The following is an 18,549-nucleotide window of genomic DNA, read 5'->3' on the forward strand; positions in this document are numbered from 1 at the left end:
GTTTCAAATTATGGTATGTGAAAATGTGGAAAATATAAGCTTCCTAATTGAATTGAATGATGGAATTCTTCAGAGGCAACGGCAAAGAAAGTGGACTTGGATTTTTGTTTGATGTTCCTATTGTAGGGTACTTTGTAATTTTTTTTCTCAAAAAAAAAAAAAAAAGAATTGAAATTTGTGTTACATAAGAGCTATAAATTTTGTTTGATGTTTTGAATCTCAAAACAGAAGATGAGTAACTTGATGATGACGCATATTTTGATTGCTAGTTTGTTCCTTTAAATTTTTGTGTAAATGACACATATTTTGGATACTTTATCGTCTCTCTTAATACATAACTTTTTAGTTGTTAAGAACTTCGAAACAATTTTTTAGTTTGAGATTTTAAATGCTGTGAAAAAAGTCATGGATTAGGGTTCTCTCTTTCTATTGATATAGAACATTTTAGTTGTCAAAGTTAGCAAGACATTTTTTTAGTTGGTTATGATGACAAATTTTTAATCATCATCTTGTCAATTGGATTATCAATGACTTTTTCATTACCTTATGTATTTATTAAAAAATATTACTAAAATTAAAATGTAGAAGGTTTAAGAAAATAATAATTGGAAAAAATATTTTATTGAGCTTAAATCCAAATCCATATCAAATTAGGTATCCAAACAATGGAATTTTAAATCCTTCATTGTATAAAAAAACCAAACAAGGAATTTAAAATCAATGGATTTCAAATCAAGGTTCTTAAATCCATTAATTTTAAAATCAATGGGTTTCAAATCAAGCAAATAAAGTGGTTGAACAAAATTTTTATTGTCATTTTGGTCTTGCAAATAGAGGTTTTAGGGGGGTATTTTGGTCATTTTTATATTTCAAGGGTCCTTCGGTCATTTTTTAGGTTTCAGGGGTATTTCAGTAATGTTTTAGGTTTTGGGGCATAACGGTCATTTTTAGGTTCTAAGCGTATTTTAGTAATTTTTTAGGTTACGGGGTCATTTCGATCATTTTTTAGGTTTCAGGGGCATTTCAGTAATTTTTTAAGTTTTGGGGGCATTACAGTCATTTTTTAGGTTTTAAGTGTATTTCAGTCTTTATTTTAGGTTTCAAGGTCATTTCAACGAGAGAGAGAGAAAGAGAGAGAGGGAGATAAAGATTGAAGCAACTAAAAGAAGGCAATGCCATAAATTATATGGCTTAGTCTCAAATCCTAGTAAATAGGTCTTACTTACACTGAGGAGTTAGTGAGGGCTACTATCAACCACCCATATGAATGAACAAAGTATATAGAGATGAAAATAGACCTTTTAACAGCCAATTATGTTCAAATTACATGTTCCAATATTTTATAGGAACAAATACCAAACGGCTTTAGAATGAAGAGTTTGTATAAATTTCGTGAAATTCGGAGAGAGAGAGAGAGAGAGAGAGAGAGAGAGAGAGAGAGAGAGAGAGAGAGATAAGTACTTTGTGGCACTGATAAGTCTTCAACAACGAAAACATTTCATTGCTATTAAGGCTCTCTTAGACTTAGCTAGTAGAGGTTTTGCTGACTCAAATGAGGCTCACATTTATCATTATGGTCGAAAAGCTAAACTCTCAAGGACAAAATTATTTTGATAATTTTTTTAAAAGGATTGGGTTGTTTGTTTTTAGTAAAATTGGTCAATTGTGCTTAATTGTTTTTAACTTTTCAATTGGTAATTTTTGTTATTGTGGAAAATTTTTGAGATGTTTATTTTGTTTTAGATGGGTCTAAATGTAATAATAATTTTATGAAACAAAATTGCATAGACACTTTAGTTGGGTGGTTATACCCGTGTCGGACACAATCATTTAGGACACTTCCGCACATGTGGATCTAATGAAAATGCCTAAAAAATATAAAACCTGGTGTAGTAGCCTTGATTAATGACTATTTCATACTAGATCTATAGTTTCAATTTAAGTGTTTACTGAAAATTTTAAAATTGTCAACAATCTTTGGATTGAATTTTTTGCATAACTTGCTAATTGTATAGTTACCCTATTTCCAACCTTAGACTCCACAATAAACACACGACTGTGATTAAGTTGCAGATGTTGCATAAGAACAATTAGAGAGCACATAAGGTTATACATCTTCAATTTTATAGTATATATAAATAATAAAAATATAAACATTAATAAAGTGACCTCAACTATGTTATTTTATAGGGAGGTATGCTCCTGAATGTGATGGAAGCTACAAAGGGAGATACGTAGGAAGTTAATTGGTATATTCAAATATTTGTGGAAGAAACCAAGATAATTCCAGTTGATGGGGGGGGGGGGGGGGGGGGGGGGGAAGGCTTAATCTAACGTAGTGAACCTAGAGCCCTATGTGAGGATTACTGTGCGTCCGAAGAGAAGGAGGTGGTAAGGGCAAGGCCCATCTGGAAGAGGGATCCCCTAAAAAGAAAAATGGTTACAATCCGAGGAGATCGCCGTCTGTCCGAAGAGATTTTATTCCTCGGACGCGAATAGTATGGATCAATCGAACGTATAAAAGGTCAGAATGATCTTCCAAGCATTCCTACTGATCAAGATAAGGTCTGAGTATATCTGGAGACGATAAGAATGAGGAAAAATCTAAAGGAAAAGCTACTACCACCGTATTTAAGGCATTGCAGCAACTTTTCTGGCCGCATTTATGTGGAGAAGACCCCTGAACAGTGTAACCTCACCTACCGCCACTCACACAGAGCCAAATGAGATGCTTGACGTGACATATACTCAAGTAGGTTCACAGATTAAGTACAAGTAGACGATGGAGATGATGGGAAAGGAGGATATATAAAGGAAAGAAGCTCCTGATAGAAAGGGAGAGAAAGGGGAAGAAAAAGGGCAATAGGAAAGAGAGAAAGGCTTTACTGTAGCTCTAAGAACTGTAATTACTACGTAATCAATGATATGCCTCTTCGGACATCAATTCATTTCATTTTTACGTGTAAATTCATGCTGGTTTATACTTGGGGGTGGTGATTAACTGTTGTCAATTTTATAGTTAATCTAACTCTTTTACCTATTCTCTACAAATTCATTATTTTGGGCTTGGGCCACAAATCCTAACCCTACAACTGTAATGCCCCCAAAACTTAAAAAATAACTGAAATGCCCTTGAAACTTAAAAAATGATCGAAATGACCCCGTAACCTAAAAAATTACTAAAATATGCTTAGAACCTAAAAATGACCGTTATGCCCCCAAAACCTAAAACATTACTGAAATACCCCTGAAACCTAAAAAATGACCGAAGGACCCTTGAAATATAAAAATGACCAAAATACCCCCCTAAAACCTCTATTTGCAAGACCAAAATGACAATAAAAATTTTGTACAACCACTTTATTTGCTTGATTTGAAACCCATTGATTTTAAAACTAATGGATTTAAGAACCTTGATTTGAAATCCATTGATTTTAAATTCCTTGTTTGGTTTTTTTATACAATGAAGGATTTGAAATTCCATTGTTCGAATACCTAATTTGGATTTGGATATGGATTTGGATTTAAGCTCAATAAAATATTTTTTCCAATTATTATTTTCTTAAACCTTCTACATTTTAATTTTAGTAATATTTTTTAATAAATACATAAGCTAATGAAAAAGCCATTGATAATCCAATTGACAAGATGATGATTAAAAATTTGTCATCATAACCAACTAAAAAAATGTCTTGCTAACTTTGACAACTAAAATGTTCTATATCAATAGAAAGAGAGAACCCTAATCCATGACTTTTTTCACAGCATTTAAAATCTCAAACTAAAAAATTGTTTCGAAGTTCTTAACAACTAAAAAGTTATGTATTAAGAGAGACGATAAAGTATCCAAAATATGTGTCATTTACACAAAAAATTAAAGGAACAAACTAGCAATCAAAATATCATCAAGTTACTCCTCTTCTGTTTTAAGATTCAAAACATTAAACAAAATTTATAGCTCTTATGTAACACAAATTTCAATTCTTTTTTTTTTTTTTTTTTTGAGAAAAAAATTACAAAGTACCCTACAATAGGAACATCAAACAAAAATCCAAGTCCACTTTCTTTGCCGCTGCCTCTGAAGAATTCCATCATTCAATTCAATTAGGAAGCTTATATTTTCCACATTTTCACATACCATAATTTGAAACATAGTTAATCTCTAATGGCTTGATGTATTGCTCCTTCGTATCCCAATAATAGGTAATTCTTCAATTATAAAATGAGATGCTTTTTCTAGGAAGGCGGCCTGACACGAAATTAGTAGTAGCAAGTTGTAAATCTGCCAAAGAGTAAGATGTAGCACGAAGGGAGGTGCTTTTTCTAGCATTCAGAAGGTTAGCGAACTCATTATCATTATAAGTTTGCTTAAACTCAGGAGGTGGAAGCTTAAAACCAACTGAGGGAGACTTTTGCAAGGTCTTTATATCAATTGAAGCAGATGAATCCACTGACCTATGCCCTGTCACCAGTATAATATCTAGTTAGTTAGATTACAAGGCGAAGTCCACATTTACTAGGCACACAACAAAAATAAAATAACCATCTTAAGAAATATCAATCAAACATTATAGAATGATGAACTAGACATCAAATGGCCAGCAATGCACTACTTTTGATCAAGTAATCGAAAGACAACCTAAAGAATGCATAGACAAAGGAGATATGCCAGCCACAAATAGACCAATTAATATTTAGTTAATGACAAGTCTATCTACACCGAATATCATAGACCCTACATGGATAGGCATGGCATACACTTTCTATTCCAGAGCCTTTTTACTAATGAAGGTGCAATATCATGCTACAGATGTTCTAGAATTTTTTTTTGGGGACAAATCTGAATAAGCAAAGAGGAAAAGTTTAAGGCCTAATAAGAAATTTATGTCTGCAACATTATTATGACAATTACAGTAAGCTCCCTACAAAAGAATGCAGAATAAAGAAAATTTTCCTTTGAAGTCGTTGCTTATGTTGGTAGGCAAGTCTTTGGATAATTCCTGGGATGCAAGAGGAGTAAATGATCTACTTTGGCTAGATCTCTCTTCATCAAGGAAATGTGAGGAAGGAGATGACTTTCTTCTTGAAAATAGTGCAATTAGAGCCCCAATTGCTACCAGTACACCCAAAGCTATTCCAACTATTGCTGCTCCACTCACGACAGACTTACCTCCAGAATGTTTTTTAGTAGTGTGTTGATCAAGAACATGTGGTGTACCAAGAGGAGGAGGATGAGCTCCTCTAGATGACCAGGAATTACCTCCAGATCTTCATTAAAGATAATCATAAAGTCAAAGAAACAACTTCTTAAAAATTGCATCCATAGATAAGAGTAATTTGAACAGAACACTCACTCTAAGTTTATTTCTTTCAATTGGTCCGGACTCCATCCAGTAAATTTGTTGTTTTCAACATTTCTGTAGTTAAGGATGGAAATTTAAAATATATCACGCAACACAAAATACTTTATAATTATATTAGTTTAATGAACTTTTTAAACTCTTTATGGTATCCCTCACAAGATGATAAAGAGAGCATTGTGCTTTCAGATGGCAAGCATTTTTCTATTATTGCCCCTAGCCCTTTTAGATAGTACATTCAATCTGGTTTAAATTTTCAATGTCTCTTTAGCCAGTATTATATACAGTGATTTGGGGAAGCCAATTTCAATGCACAATTTGAATTATAAAAATACACTTCAGTGTTGGACTAGATAACTGAGTTAAATCATTTGATTCATGGAAAGATGCACGCATAGAAATGGTGAGCACCGTATTCAATTAAGAAAAGGAAACAGCACATAATTTATCTCATTTTATAATTCTTCAATGACCCCAAATCATCACAGATAACTAGCAAACATATAACCCAAAAAATACCAAAACTAAATCAAGCTAAAATACCCAGACAAATTAACCCAAAAACAGGAAAAGAACTCCTTTTCTATGGCTAAAATTTAGTAGTGATTTGCCCTATTAGAGTTTATTGTTTTTTTTTTTTTTTTTTGAGAAAGGTGTATTATTGTTGGAGTTTGCTTTTCTTAGGAGGAAAACAATTATGCTATTCGCAGAGTTAATTATTGGTAGGAAGCTCTATGATTTTTTATTTTTTTTTATTTTTTTGGTGAGTTTAAAGTTGATAGTTTAAGTAGTAACAAACCCCACTATTATGCAAGTGGTTTTATACTATTCATGAGTAAAGTTTAAGTGAGCTGGAGCCAATAACTGTACCTGTGAACTTTTAAAAGAAAAGAGAAATGCAATTATGGTATCATCAATTAAACGTATTCCTTATTTATTGTGTGGACCTATGGACGGAGCTATCATTGGAACAGGGGGCAATGACCCCCTCTATTTTTTTAAAAAATATTATTATATGTATGTGTATCAATTTTAGTAATTTTATTCTATAAAATTACATTTTGTTTTCCGTAAACAATATTATTGATTCTTTTAAGAATAATACTATACTCACAAACTTTTTTACAAACTATTTTGGTAGTAAATTCTTATTAGTTCGCATATAAGCTCACCACTCATATCATTTTTTACTTAGTGGTAACCACTTATCACATCAGTAATTTATAAAAAAAGTTTGAAACTCTAGCATTTTCCTCATTTTAGTGACTATAAAAAAATTTATAGATCTAAAATCTAAAACAAAATATACAAGCCTCATAAAAATAGCTCAGCAACAAAAATTACCAATAGTAAAACTAAAAAAATTAAGCTCAATTAACCAATTTTATCCAAAATAAACAATCTTACCCTTTAAAAAATTTTAAACAAAAATAATTTTGTTCTTACCCATAAAAAAAAAAAAAAAAAAAAAAACTCAGCAGTTAAGTAGTATTTGTGTGAGAGGTTGAAACTGTCACATGCAACCAATAGTAAAGCCGTCCCCTTAACTTAAAGTTCTAACTCTGTCCCTGTGTAGACCTTTGGTAAAGTTCTAACCAAGTCTTTAACAATTGGTCCTAGTCTTGGTTGGTACCAGAAATTTGATTCTTAGCCTTTGAAGTTTGGAAATATTGACTTTTGAAAATGTAATTATACCATGTTTGGTTTTTTAGAAATTTGAAAATACTCAAATTTTTTTATGAATGATTTTTGCATTTAAAAAAAAAAAACGAAAGATATCCTCATATTTGATTTATTTTTAAGAATTATATCTAAACTATACTCTTATTGCCAAGCCTTTTGTAGCTTATGCCTTGTATGATACTTCGTGAAAAATTAAAAATTGGGTAAAAAGCCTTTTCCCCTCTATGGTAATTTATAATTTCTCTCATTATCTTTGAAACTAACCAAATTCTCCTTCTATGTTTGGAAAATGAACAAATACCTTAAATTCGTTACTTTTTTAGTTAAATCCAATGAAATTATAATGATTACAAATGCAATATAAGAAACTAACAGTGCAATCTTCAACTTTTTCTTCCTTATGGTGTTCAACTATAATTTCTTCAAAAAATTTGCTAGATTTAACTGAAAAAGTAACAAATTGGAGGTATTTGTTTATTTCCCAAACATAGTGGGAAAATTAGTTAATTTTAAAGATAAAATTGTGAATTGTAAATTACCCTAAGCATAAAGAAAGGAAAGTGTTTGTTTCCCTTAAAAATTCAATTCTACAAATGGAAATAATGTCTAATATAATAGTATATTGTAATTACTTGTTGTTTATACAAATGGAAATAAAATCAATATAAACATAAAGGAATAGTTTCCTGTGTTACAAATATCTTTCCTTTTCAACTATTTAATTACTTTTTCGTAGTTTCTAAACACGGTTTTGAAACAAAATCCAAAAGGTCCTCAAAACTCAAAAGCTAGCTAGCTTCCACGTGATGCGCATTAATCCTGTCAAAATCACTGTCCTCAAAATTGCACACACGTTTAAAAAAAAAATAGCACACATGTTTATGTAGTATGTACCATAATTCTCGTATCACTTTACTAATCCAAACATTCCCCACCTTCAACCACCAAAATCAAAGTCTTTAGTTTCGGTTAATAGGTAACCGGATCTTTGTTAATAAACTATTTAAAAAAAAATTATATATACAAATTATTTTATAATATTTTTATAAACGGTTGATTTGGTTTTAGTAATTTTTTAATAATTATTAATAAACATAAATGTGATGTTAGTGGTGAACCCATATTAAAATTAATAAGAATTTATTACATCAGCAGTTTGTAAAAATGTTATAAAATAGTTTGTGACTGTAACATTACTTTTTTTTAAAAATTGTGATACCACTTTTATGGAAAAAAATTATTAAAAAAATTTGTTCCTTTTTTTCAACTCTTCTATTAAAAAATTTAAAAATTTTAATAAAATTTCTAAATTAATGCACTTAGTATATTCATTAACTATTTTTCTTATTAAAAAAAAAAGAAGTGTATCTTTTTTTGGGTTAAAAAAAAGAAAAGAAAGAAAAAAAGAAAAAGTATATCAATTAACTCTTTATAGTCCAAAACTTATATATAAAATAAAATAAAATAAAAAGGACCAAGTTACTGCACGTGGGACAATCAAGGTCGTTGAAGTTAGTTGCCTTATCCAAATCCTGAAACACAAGAAAATTAGTGCTCCATTTTTTTTTACTCTCACCGAGCACATCTAACTCCTTAATTCTCATCCATGGAGAACCTCAAATCTACCTTCCCAATTTTCACTAACAACCCATTTTTCTTCAAAACAAAAGCTATCAAACCATCCAAGTTTTCAATCAAGCCACCCCCACCAGACTTTGATTTTAGAACAGAAATTATGGATGACTCTAGAGCCAAAATAGCCCGAACTCACCCTCAGTTGCTTGATTTGGCTAATAATGGGAGCTTGGTATTGATTGAGAAAAGTCAGTATGGTCCTGTACCAGCATGGAGGACCGAGTTTGTGGAGCCTGAGGCGATATGGTTGGTTGGAACTACGCATATATCAGAGGAATCAGCTGTGGAGGTTGAGCGCGTTGTGCAGACTGTGAAGCCTGATAATGTAGTGGTGGAGCTATGTAGAAGCAGGCAAGTGTGATTTGGTAGTTGGGATTTTTTTTTGGGGTTGAATTTAGTTTGTTGATGCAAATTTTGAAAGTTTATTGAAGATGTCAAATCCGAATGCATTAGGATTTTGTTTAGTATTCTGAAATGCTGCTCTATAAAAGACATTTCCTCAGAATGGAGAAATGCTACCGTTATGAAATTTTTAGGGCCTTTTCACTGTTGGATATATGCTTGTGAGTGGAGTTAATATAACAAAATTTGAACCAAACTTACAAGTTTTTTGATTAATGATGCCCCTTTATGTTATTATTATTTCTCTAACATTTACCACTTGCCTTACGACTTGCGAGGGAAGGTGTTTGACAAATTTTTAAATGGAAATGACATTGTGAGGATTTATAACAATCATTACTATCATAGTTTATAAATCAATATCCTTGACCACTGGAAAGTGGCAACTTTTAAGGATTAAGCCAGCAATTTCATCAGGAATCTCTGATTTACAGTCTAGATGACAGTAAAATCTTCTATTGGATTGCATTTATATGATAGGAAGGACACAACCTTGTCCAAGATGGTTGTTCCTTTTAAAGGGTTTTACTCAATTCCCTTGAATCCCAACTTTTGATGGTTTCCATGCCAGGTTGAGCTCAACCACGTTGGTGAGACAACAATTAGAGGTCATTTAAGTGAATCTACATGGGTACTCAGCATGATTTGTCCTTGCTTTCATGTTTTTCATTGACATTTGAAGGAGTCCATCTACATCTTACTGTTATGTGTGGAGTGCCATATGTTGCCCCTAGTCGCAATTGACAATAGGCACTAGTAGTCTAGTACCGTCCACTCATTTTTCTAGAGTTAGAACCATTGAGCTTCACATTTAAGATGATTTACAATAACCGTTGTAACTCTTACCTCCATATGCAGTACAGGTCAGGGGCAAGGTCTTCACTCTTGAAGACATCTTGCATCACTTTGCCTAAATCCAATGAAATGGTTTGAGTTTGCAGCCATGAGGGTGCTACATTACTTACTTACAAAATAGTGCATATATGAACCTTAGAACACCTTTTACACTTGCAAATAACATACAACTAATGGAAAGAAAAAGAATCAACATTTATGCAGGAAATTAATTTTATAGAGTGCAAGGCAAGGAAGCACGGGTGTGCCGATTTGGCCAGCGCACCTGAGTTGGATTTGCGTGGATGCGCCATGCGGCCGTGGACGTGTTTGCACATGCGTCCGTGGACGAAATATTTTTTTCAAATGTGGCCCGATTCTGTCTGAAATGGTTTAAAATAGGACTCAATTTGGTTCGATATGGGCTGATACAGTCATAAACAGGACCCAATTTGGTCTGATATGGGCCGAAATACTTGTTTTTTTTTTAAAAAAAAAGTAAAAGATTAGATCAAAACACATCGTTTTGTTGGCAGACTTTGAAGGAAACAACCCTAAAATCATATCAATTCTCACTTTATTAACTACTATTGCTCTTAAATTGATATATGTTTATCATTATATGAAAAAAAAATGTTTAGCAATATATAGAAATATAAATAAAAATATATTTAATAATTAATTAATAAATGTATTCTGCCGCATCCATGCCCTACTCTTTCAAAAATTTCCGTATCGCCGCAACCATGCTTCCTAGGTGCAAGGTCTGCCAGAAAGACTAAAACTTATTACTTTTGATTCTAGACACATTTTATTTGGAAATAGCATTAGATTAATTTTATGAGCAGATTGTCTTGACAGTTAGCAAAAAGAAGTAACATGATTGTCAAATATGTTTAGCTTCAATCCACATCTTAACTTCAATTGTCGCAGAGTTCATTTTCAGAGCTGGAATTATGTACACTTCCAATGATGGTGAGGTTGGCCAACAACTTCGTTCAAATATGTTTTCTTTGAGTGGGACTGGCTTTTTTGGTGCTGTTGGTCGTAGCATAAACTTAGGTAAGCTTTAATTTGTTCTGCACCTTCATTATGTGCCTATGAAAACTAGTTACTGAAAATCATAAGGCAGGGGGTCAGACCGCTCTAGCACTTCGTCTACTGCTGGCAATCTTTTCCTCAAAACTCTCTTCAGATATCAACCGCCCTTTTGGTGATGAGGTAATTTCTTTAGATTCAAAATTAACAAAAATACAATCAAGGACTTAAAAAGCACCATACAAATATGTTTCTTTGGAGCATCTTTATTTACAAAAATTTCTAAAATCTGTAGTTCCGAGCTGCTCGAAAAATATCTGAAGAAATTGGTGCTCAAATAGTTTTGGGGGATCGGCCAATTGAAATTACGGTATGGACATATGTATTAACTCTTGCATACACATGAGACAACTTGATAAAATGATACTAAAATATTCCAGCTAGTTCTTAACTCCTATTTCTGGTCATATTGATTGCTGTTTTAGCAATTATTGCACTACATTTAGTACATTTATTGGCTCTTGTTTTGAAAACTGGATTTTTTAGTTATGCATAATTTTTCAAATAACAGAATTTCCATTTCTCCTATGTGTGTTCTTGCAGCTTGAAAGGGCTTGGAATTCTTTGACATGGACTGAGAAACTAAGTTTGGTGACCTCAGTTATTCATGGGATAACATCATCATCCGATATGTCTAGGAACAGTCTCAAGGTTGATCCCTTACACTGTTTAATTGTCATCTAGGTAATCCAACTTTTTCCTTGTTGAAGTCTGATGAGAGAGAGAGAGAGAAGGGGGGTGGGGGGGGGAGGAAGATTTATGGTTTGAGGATTTCTGCATCTTTGACAAAGTTTTCACCTCAGAAAGCTTGGATATAAGTATGACTGGTTCTATACTTTCTGAAAAAAAAAAAAACTCTTCCCTGAAATTATATTATTTTTTGATTCTGCATAATCTCCTGGCTGTTACAGTTCCCACGCCTCTATTGAAGTTTGAAAATGAAGTGATGACTTTAAGTCTTTGGATTGTCTATTTCATATATTGAACTTGAGGAAGCCTTTGTTCCACTGAACTCGGGTTCGTTACAGGATTGTTTTTCACCATCTCCTTGTTCTTTGTTTTCACTTGGAGGATATCAGTTGTACCAGTTAAGCAAAATGATGATATACTGATTCCTAATATGTGCTAGAAAGCTATATTGCCTTACATGGCAAGGACCATAGAAATTGGTTGCTAGCCTCTTATGGTGGTACCTAAGTAAAAGCTAACAGTGTCCCCGGGGGAAGGAAGGGGAAGAGGCAGTACTGCATATGTTATTAAAATGGTGTTCTTGTCATATAGAAACTTTGGATCCTTCCCTTACTCAACCATTTGAATGCTTTTTCAACCAGGACGGCAATGAAACCTATATTTTAGGTTAATGTGTGTTTCTTTCTCAATTAACACATAAGAGTGAAAATGTAGTAAATCTTACCCGTAGTGTATTTTTGTAATTAATTGGACTGCTAGACATTTGTTTTTGGGTTTAATGTTCTTTTTCTGTTTAGACAAAAATTTCACAACTCTATTTTTATCAATCCTAGTGTCATACCCATGGACGTAGATGTCCTGCTGATGCCCTTCTTAAGTATGTTTTCTGTTCTGAAGGATTGGAATTAACAAAAGTTCTGAGCTATTAGGATGTAAAGTCAAACTTAGCTGTAATATCCTATTTTTCTTTGCATTTTAGACTGTAGTTCAACAGTATGGTGACATTAGCATGATTATTCCTTTATAATTTCTACAACCTATTGCAGGAACCAAGTTCAGATGATGGAACCTTTCAGCTCTATGAGCAGCTCAGTTTTTCATTTCCATCACTCCTGCAGCCTCTTATACACGAACGAGACACTGTAAGTACTTCTCAGCCAGAAACCACTAGAAAGCTGCAATGTCCTTCAACTCCATGTTAGAGATGGGTACATTCTCATTTGTTTAGAGTTTTGAGGGAAAGAAGAAAAAATTGTGCAAGAACTTATAATTTTCATATAGTTTTAGTGACTTGTGGAAAATTTTAATCTTTGCTGACTCATATTGTATCATAGTAATCGTGCATCATGTTTCTACTTTACTTTACTAAGGCCTATAATTTCATCTAAGAAATATGCTACTGCTTTCTCAGTACCTAGCATGGTCACTAAAGAGGAGCAAAGCTGTGAATAACAGTAAAAGAGTGGTGGGGGTGATTGGAAAAGGCCACATGAATGGAGTGATATATGCACTAGTATCAGACCAAGGAGACTTGCGGTTTCGAGATCTTGCAGGGAAGAGGCCAAATGGTGAAGGCTCCAACCGGTGGATTGATGGTCTTCTTAAGAGTTTGGTTAGAGATACTGTAATTGGCATTTTGTTGTGGGCATTATATGAAGAGATAAAAGGTGGACTATAAAGTTCAATGATCCTGATTTTCAACTGTTGTCCATTTGTCCAAGATTCAAGTTAGAAAAGTATTAAAAAAAATTGGATGATAATTTGAACAACTAGTATTCTTTCATAATTGAAATATAATTGTTATTTGTATACCCTGTTCGGAAAGAAAAATGATTATTGGTGTGGCACCAAGTTTAAGTTGTTAGTATTTGTTAATACGGCTATATAGTCTTTCTGTTTCTAAAGAAGTGAAAAAATAAACTTGTCAGTGGAAATTAATCTTCCCAATTGATTGAAGAAACATCATTTTATGTGTTAGAGCATCAGTCCCCGGCCTTCTATATGGTATACTAGCGTTGTAAAGATAGTTTTCACATTTTTTAGTGTTTGGTAATACCAAAAAAAAAAAAAAAAAGGTCAATAGAGAACTATCTTTAGTCAGCGGAAAATCCTAATAAAAATAAGGCTTATTTTCTATAAGTTGTTTTCCAAAAACTATTTCTGGAAAACAATCTCTCTCTTACGCATTGCATCTCTTGGTCATTCTACTGTACCCACCTATTTTTTAAGTGGGTATGTACCCACCCAAATCTAGCCGCATATTTTTATTAATTCAATCCTGACCATTTGTTTAGGTTTACTACTAAACTTGATACCGGTAGAATAGGTAGTGTATAAAATCAAAACAAAAAACCAAAGGAAAAGAGAGAAACGAGAAACGAAAGTCGGTTTAAAAAAAAAAAAAAAGGGAGAATGAAAGACAGGGAGACGAAGAAGCAGATCGTCCACCACAAGCAATGTGCCACCGCCACCACCAACACTCACCATCCACCTCCTTTATATCGCCTGCCATTGCCACTGGTGAGAATTTTTTTTTTTTAGTATTTGAGAATTTGTTTTTCTTTCTTTATTTATTTGATTTGGGTATTTTTTTAGGTTAGCTTTGATCTAGGTATTTTATTATTTAGAAAAGTCTTCTGTAAGAATTGGGTTTTTTTTTTATTTTTTATATTTTTTTTTATTTTTTATTCTTTTCNTAATACATAGTTGAGATGAAAGTTCAAAAAATAAACTTTCAATTTCAACCATTGAATAAAAAAAAAGTTAAAAAATGGTTGAAAAGTTAAAAGTTAAAAGTTAAAAATGAAGTGGTAAAAATTGACGTGAGTGGATGTAATGTAATCACCGGATCCAAATCCAACAAAATACTAAGAACAACTCCATATAAGGAAGAGCTACAACTAGGTATAGGTATGAGCCCACAATATAATTAGTGAGTAATCTTCTCCCATTCTTATACTTTCTGTCTTAAACATTAGAGCTGTTTAGGCCAAAACCACGTCAATACCGCTCTATGATTCTTCTATGTTGGCAGACATCTACTAGAACTATCTATTGCCCATTCCATTAACGATTTTAATATATCCCACATTTTTTCATCTCTTTCTTCTAATTACTTAAAAAAAAACTAAATCCTATTATGAACAATTCAATTTACATACTCGCTCCATCCCAATTTGTTAGTTTTCTATTCCATTGTAGGATGTCTAAAAAATGAAGCCCTCTTTCTAAAATTAATAAATAAAATTCTACTAAGATCGCTTTAATTCTTTCTCAAAAAAAAAAAAAAAAAAGACCCCTTTAATTTATTTGAAAAGTCAATGCTATTCATTTTCTATAATTAAATTAATGAGGGTAGTTTGGGGAAATTTGTACATTTTTAACAAACAGACAATGCATTAAATGATGTTTTGTTTAAAAAAGTTTGATTTTCTAAACAGAACCAATAATTTGGATGGAAGGAGTATATGTCAAGAAAATCCTCCAACAGACTTCTCTTTCTTTCTCCTTCCTCCTCTCTTTTTTAGGAAGTCTCTTACATTTATATAATTTTCTTTTAGACTATCTTGGTTGTCCACTTGTCTTCATCTCAACGTTCACTTGAGCATATATCCCATTAAATATCTTTGTCGGTCTCCATGAGTGGCGGTAGTTGAGTTTGCACTGTTCAGAGGTCTTCTCCACATTAATGCGATCAGAAAAGTGCTGCAGTGCATTTAATGCGGTGGTAGTAGCTTTTCTTTTATATATTTCTCCGTTCTTATCATCTCCATACATGCCCAAAGTTTATCCTTCTCATTGGAATTGCTAGGAAGATCACTCGAACCTCCTAGGTATTTGCTTGATCGAGACTCTTTATATTCGAGGAGAATACGCTCTTCGGTCTGCTGATGCTCTCTTCGGACTATACTCATTGATCATTTCCAGGTATATCTCCCCACATGGAATCATTTTCAATCACTTTCTTCTTTTCGGATACACCTTAATCTTAAAATAGGGCCCCAGTCCAATACACAATGTGATTTTTGCCCCCACAATAATAATTCCTTATTTTACTATTATAATCTAATTTTGTGTATACTATCTATCTTAGTATATTTTCATAAGAATATATATATATATATATATTTGTCTAAGTAGCAAAATAACAAGTAAATGATTGAAGGATATGATATTCATTATTTCCTTCGTTCATTTTAAAGTAAAAAGAATACCAGTCATGAATAAAGTTAGCTGAATTGTTTCTAAATAAAAAAAGTTGAGTAAAAAATAAAAGAAACAAATAGTAAATAAACTATTTATTATCTCATATCATTGTAATTTAAATGATTTGATTTTGCCTATTTAAAATCTAAAATACATAAATATTTAATCCAATCATCCAAATTATATAAAAATTAATAGATCAAAGGAAAAAAAAACACAATTATATAATAATGTCAATTTTATTGCTCCATATTTAATTGAACTTCATTCTTATTTTTAAATCTTTCTATAGTTCTATTACTAAAGTTGGGTCATCTACCGTACCCACCTATTTTTTAAGTGGGTATGGTACCCACCAAATCTTAGCCGCATATTTTTATTATTCAATCCTGACCATTTTTTAGGTTTACTACTAAACTGATACGGTAGAATAGGTAGTGTATAAAATCAAAACAAAAAACCAAAGGAAAAGAGAAAACGAGAAACGAAAGTCGGTTTAAAAAAAAAAAAAAAGGGAGAATGAAAGACAGGGGGACGAAGAAGCAGATCTCCACCAAAGCAATGTGCCACCGCCACCACCAACACTCACCATCCCCTCCTTTATATCCCTGCCATGCCACTGGTGAGAATTTTTTTTTTTAGTATTTGAGAATTTGTTTTTCTTTCTTTATTTATTTGATTTGGGTATTTTTTTAGGTTAGCTTTGATCTAGGTATTTTATATTTAGAAAAGTCTTCTGTAAGAATTGGGTTTTTTTTTTTTTTTTTTTTTAGGATTGGTCAATTTTATCGGCTAAAATCCATAAAACGATCTTCTAATAAAAATGAAAAATGATTCCTAAAACCCAACAACTCGATGAAAGTTCCAAGTTTTAAGATTCAAAACATATTGCAGTTGCTCTAACCATTAAGCGCCAGTCAGCTACTGTCTACATCATATCTCTGTCAAAACACATGAGCTCCATAAAAGCTAAAAAAAGTCGTACTATATATTCAGAGCAAAATAAATGCATAGAGTGGTAGGTAAGCGTGAACAAAGACTAATGATCAGCAACAAGCCAACAATATAATCATCAAAGAAATTCGAGGTTTTGAAGGTTCCATGTTTTTTAATGCACATGAGTGAAATTGAAAGGACTGAAGAACCAGATAAATTACAGCTAATTTTGCTTAATTGTAACCCAATACGTGTGCCCACTTCTTCAATTCCTCAAAAGAAAAGTACCAAGCCACGAATTGCCCACGCTTTCTCCCATTGCTTCACTTTCATTTCCCTCTTATAAAAATCCAACAATGAAAACCACAATTCAAATCACATTAAACAACCTTAAGCTTTCCAAACATTTTATCAGAACCCCCAAAAAAGAAAAACAAAAAAAGAAACTTTTCGCCACATTTCAACATCTGTACCCAAAAAAAAAAAAACACATACTATACCCATATATGCTGCATGGCCAGCAATTACAATCCTTCTAACGTGCCCCAAAATCCAAATGACCCACCATCTCCTACTGCCGATGCCACGTCACCGGGACCCGTACAATCTCCGGGTGGGTCTTCGGGTCAACCCGTACTGTCTGGGAGGCACTCGATGTATCGGGGGATTCGGAAGCGGAGCGGCAAATGGGTATCCGAGATTCGCGAGCCACGCAAAACGACGCGCATTTGGCTGGGGACGTACCCGACGCCGGAGATGGCGGCGGCGGCGTACGACGCGGCGGCGCTGGCTTTGAAGGGGTACGACACGCCCTTGAACTTCCCGAATTCGAGGCTGTCGTACCCGATACCGGCCTCCGCGTCGGCGAGCGACATACGCGCGGCGGCGGCGACCGCGGCGGAGGCGGCGAGGGTGAGGACCGAGTCGGAGAGCAGTAGTCGAGGAGCGCTGGAGCAGGAGACGAATGTGGAAACGACGAGTCGCGTAGAAGAGGAGTATGTCGATGAGGAAGAGCTACTGAACATGCCGAATTTGCTGGTGGACATGGCGGGGGGAATGCTGGTGAGTCCGCCGAGGATCGAGTCGAAATCGTCGTCGGATGAGTCTGGTGGAGGTGGAGATAATTTATGGAGTTACACATAAATTAAAATTAAAAAAAAAAAAAAATCCTATATAATGTGTGGTGCTGGTTTTTTTTTTTTTAAATGCCGCAGAATCTTATCAAGGTAGGGTCCTGTTTGTTTGAGCATTCGAGTAAAACCTCGGATGTACGAACCTTTGTCAGAAACCATGTACGGCCAATTTGTATTGGCTTTTTAGTTTTGCCTTAGTTCTTTTTCTCTTTTTTTTTTTTTTCTTTTTTTTTTTTTGAATTAGCTATTGGATTAAGCTTCTCCAAGCTGGGCTTTGTGCTACTGAAGCGTGTCTGTAGCTAGGCAGGTTGGTGGGAGATTTAAGGTGCTTGACTTTGAAGTAAGTGAGTAATGTAGTTTTGCTGCTGCTATTGTGTCTGGTTGTTGTTGTTGTTGTATATATATGTGTTAATGTTATGTAGTAGGGGCTGTAATGCTGGAGAGTGTTTCGGTAAAGTCTGAAGAGACTTCTGAGCACTTTTGCAATGTGTTATTACTATTATGGGGAACTTTCGCAACTTTATTAGCTTTTTAATAATTAAAAAATCTATTCTATCTATTTTATTATTTAA

The 18,549-nt window shown here is 33.4% G+C and overlaps 2 protein-coding genes across 3 annotated transcripts; both read left to right on the forward strand.

Annotated features, from left to right (window-relative positions):
• The first annotated feature begins 8,562 nt into the window (after nucleotides 1-8,562).
• On the forward strand, nucleotides 8,563-13,471 carry LOC112027796 (uncharacterized). Of its 2 annotated transcripts, none has more exons than XM_024060446.2 (7): nucleotides 8,563-9,029; nucleotides 10,861-10,976; nucleotides 11,047-11,135; nucleotides 11,248-11,322; nucleotides 11,556-11,663; nucleotides 12,749-12,844; nucleotides 13,114-13,471. In XM_024060446.2, the coding sequence occupies exons 1-7, from the start codon at nucleotides 8,650-8,652 to the stop codon at nucleotides 13,378-13,380; spliced, it is 1,131 nt and encodes a 376-aa protein (XP_023916214.2). In that variant the 5' UTR covers nucleotides 8,563-8,649; the 3' UTR covers nucleotides 13,381-13,471. The 2 variants fall into 2 exon arrangements, with proteins under 2 accessions (XP_023916214.2, XP_023916215.2); XM_024060447.2 differs by having other exon boundaries at nucleotides 8,923-9,029; nucleotides 10,848-10,976.
• Nucleotides 13,472-17,234: 3,763 nt separating this feature from the next.
• On the forward strand, nucleotides 17,235-18,549 carry LOC112027800 (ethylene-responsive transcription factor ERF025). The gene has a single exon (XM_024060449.2). The coding sequence runs from the start codon at nucleotides 17,358-17,360 to the stop codon at nucleotides 17,985-17,987; it is 630 nt and encodes a 209-aa protein (XP_023916217.1). The 5' UTR covers nucleotides 17,235-17,357; the 3' UTR covers nucleotides 17,988-18,549.

Source organism: Quercus suber, unplaced genomic scaffold (genome assembly GCF_002906115.3).
Source record: "Quercus suber isolate HL8 unplaced genomic scaffold, Cork oak 2.0 scaffold_593, whole genome shotgun sequence".
Taxonomy (NCBI): domain Eukaryota; kingdom Viridiplantae; phylum Streptophyta; class Magnoliopsida; order Fagales; family Fagaceae; genus Quercus; species Quercus suber.

Coding starts and splice junctions, on each gene's coding strand:
- LOC112027800 (XM_024060449.2), top strand. CDS start 17,358: ATGGCCAGCAATTACAATCCTTCTAACGTGCCCCAAAATCCAAATGAC.
- LOC112027796 (XM_024060446.2), top strand. CDS start 8,650: ATGGAGAACCTCAAATCTACCTTCCCAATTTTCACTAACAACCCATTT. Junction 11,136..11,247: donor ACCGCCCTTTTGGTGATGAG/GTAATTTCTTTA, acceptor TAAAATCTGTAG/TTCCGAGCTGCTCGAAAAAT. Junction 11,664..12,748: donor TGTCTAGGAACAGTCTCAAG/GTTGATCCCTTA, acceptor AACCTATTGCAG/GAACCAAGTTCAGATGATGG.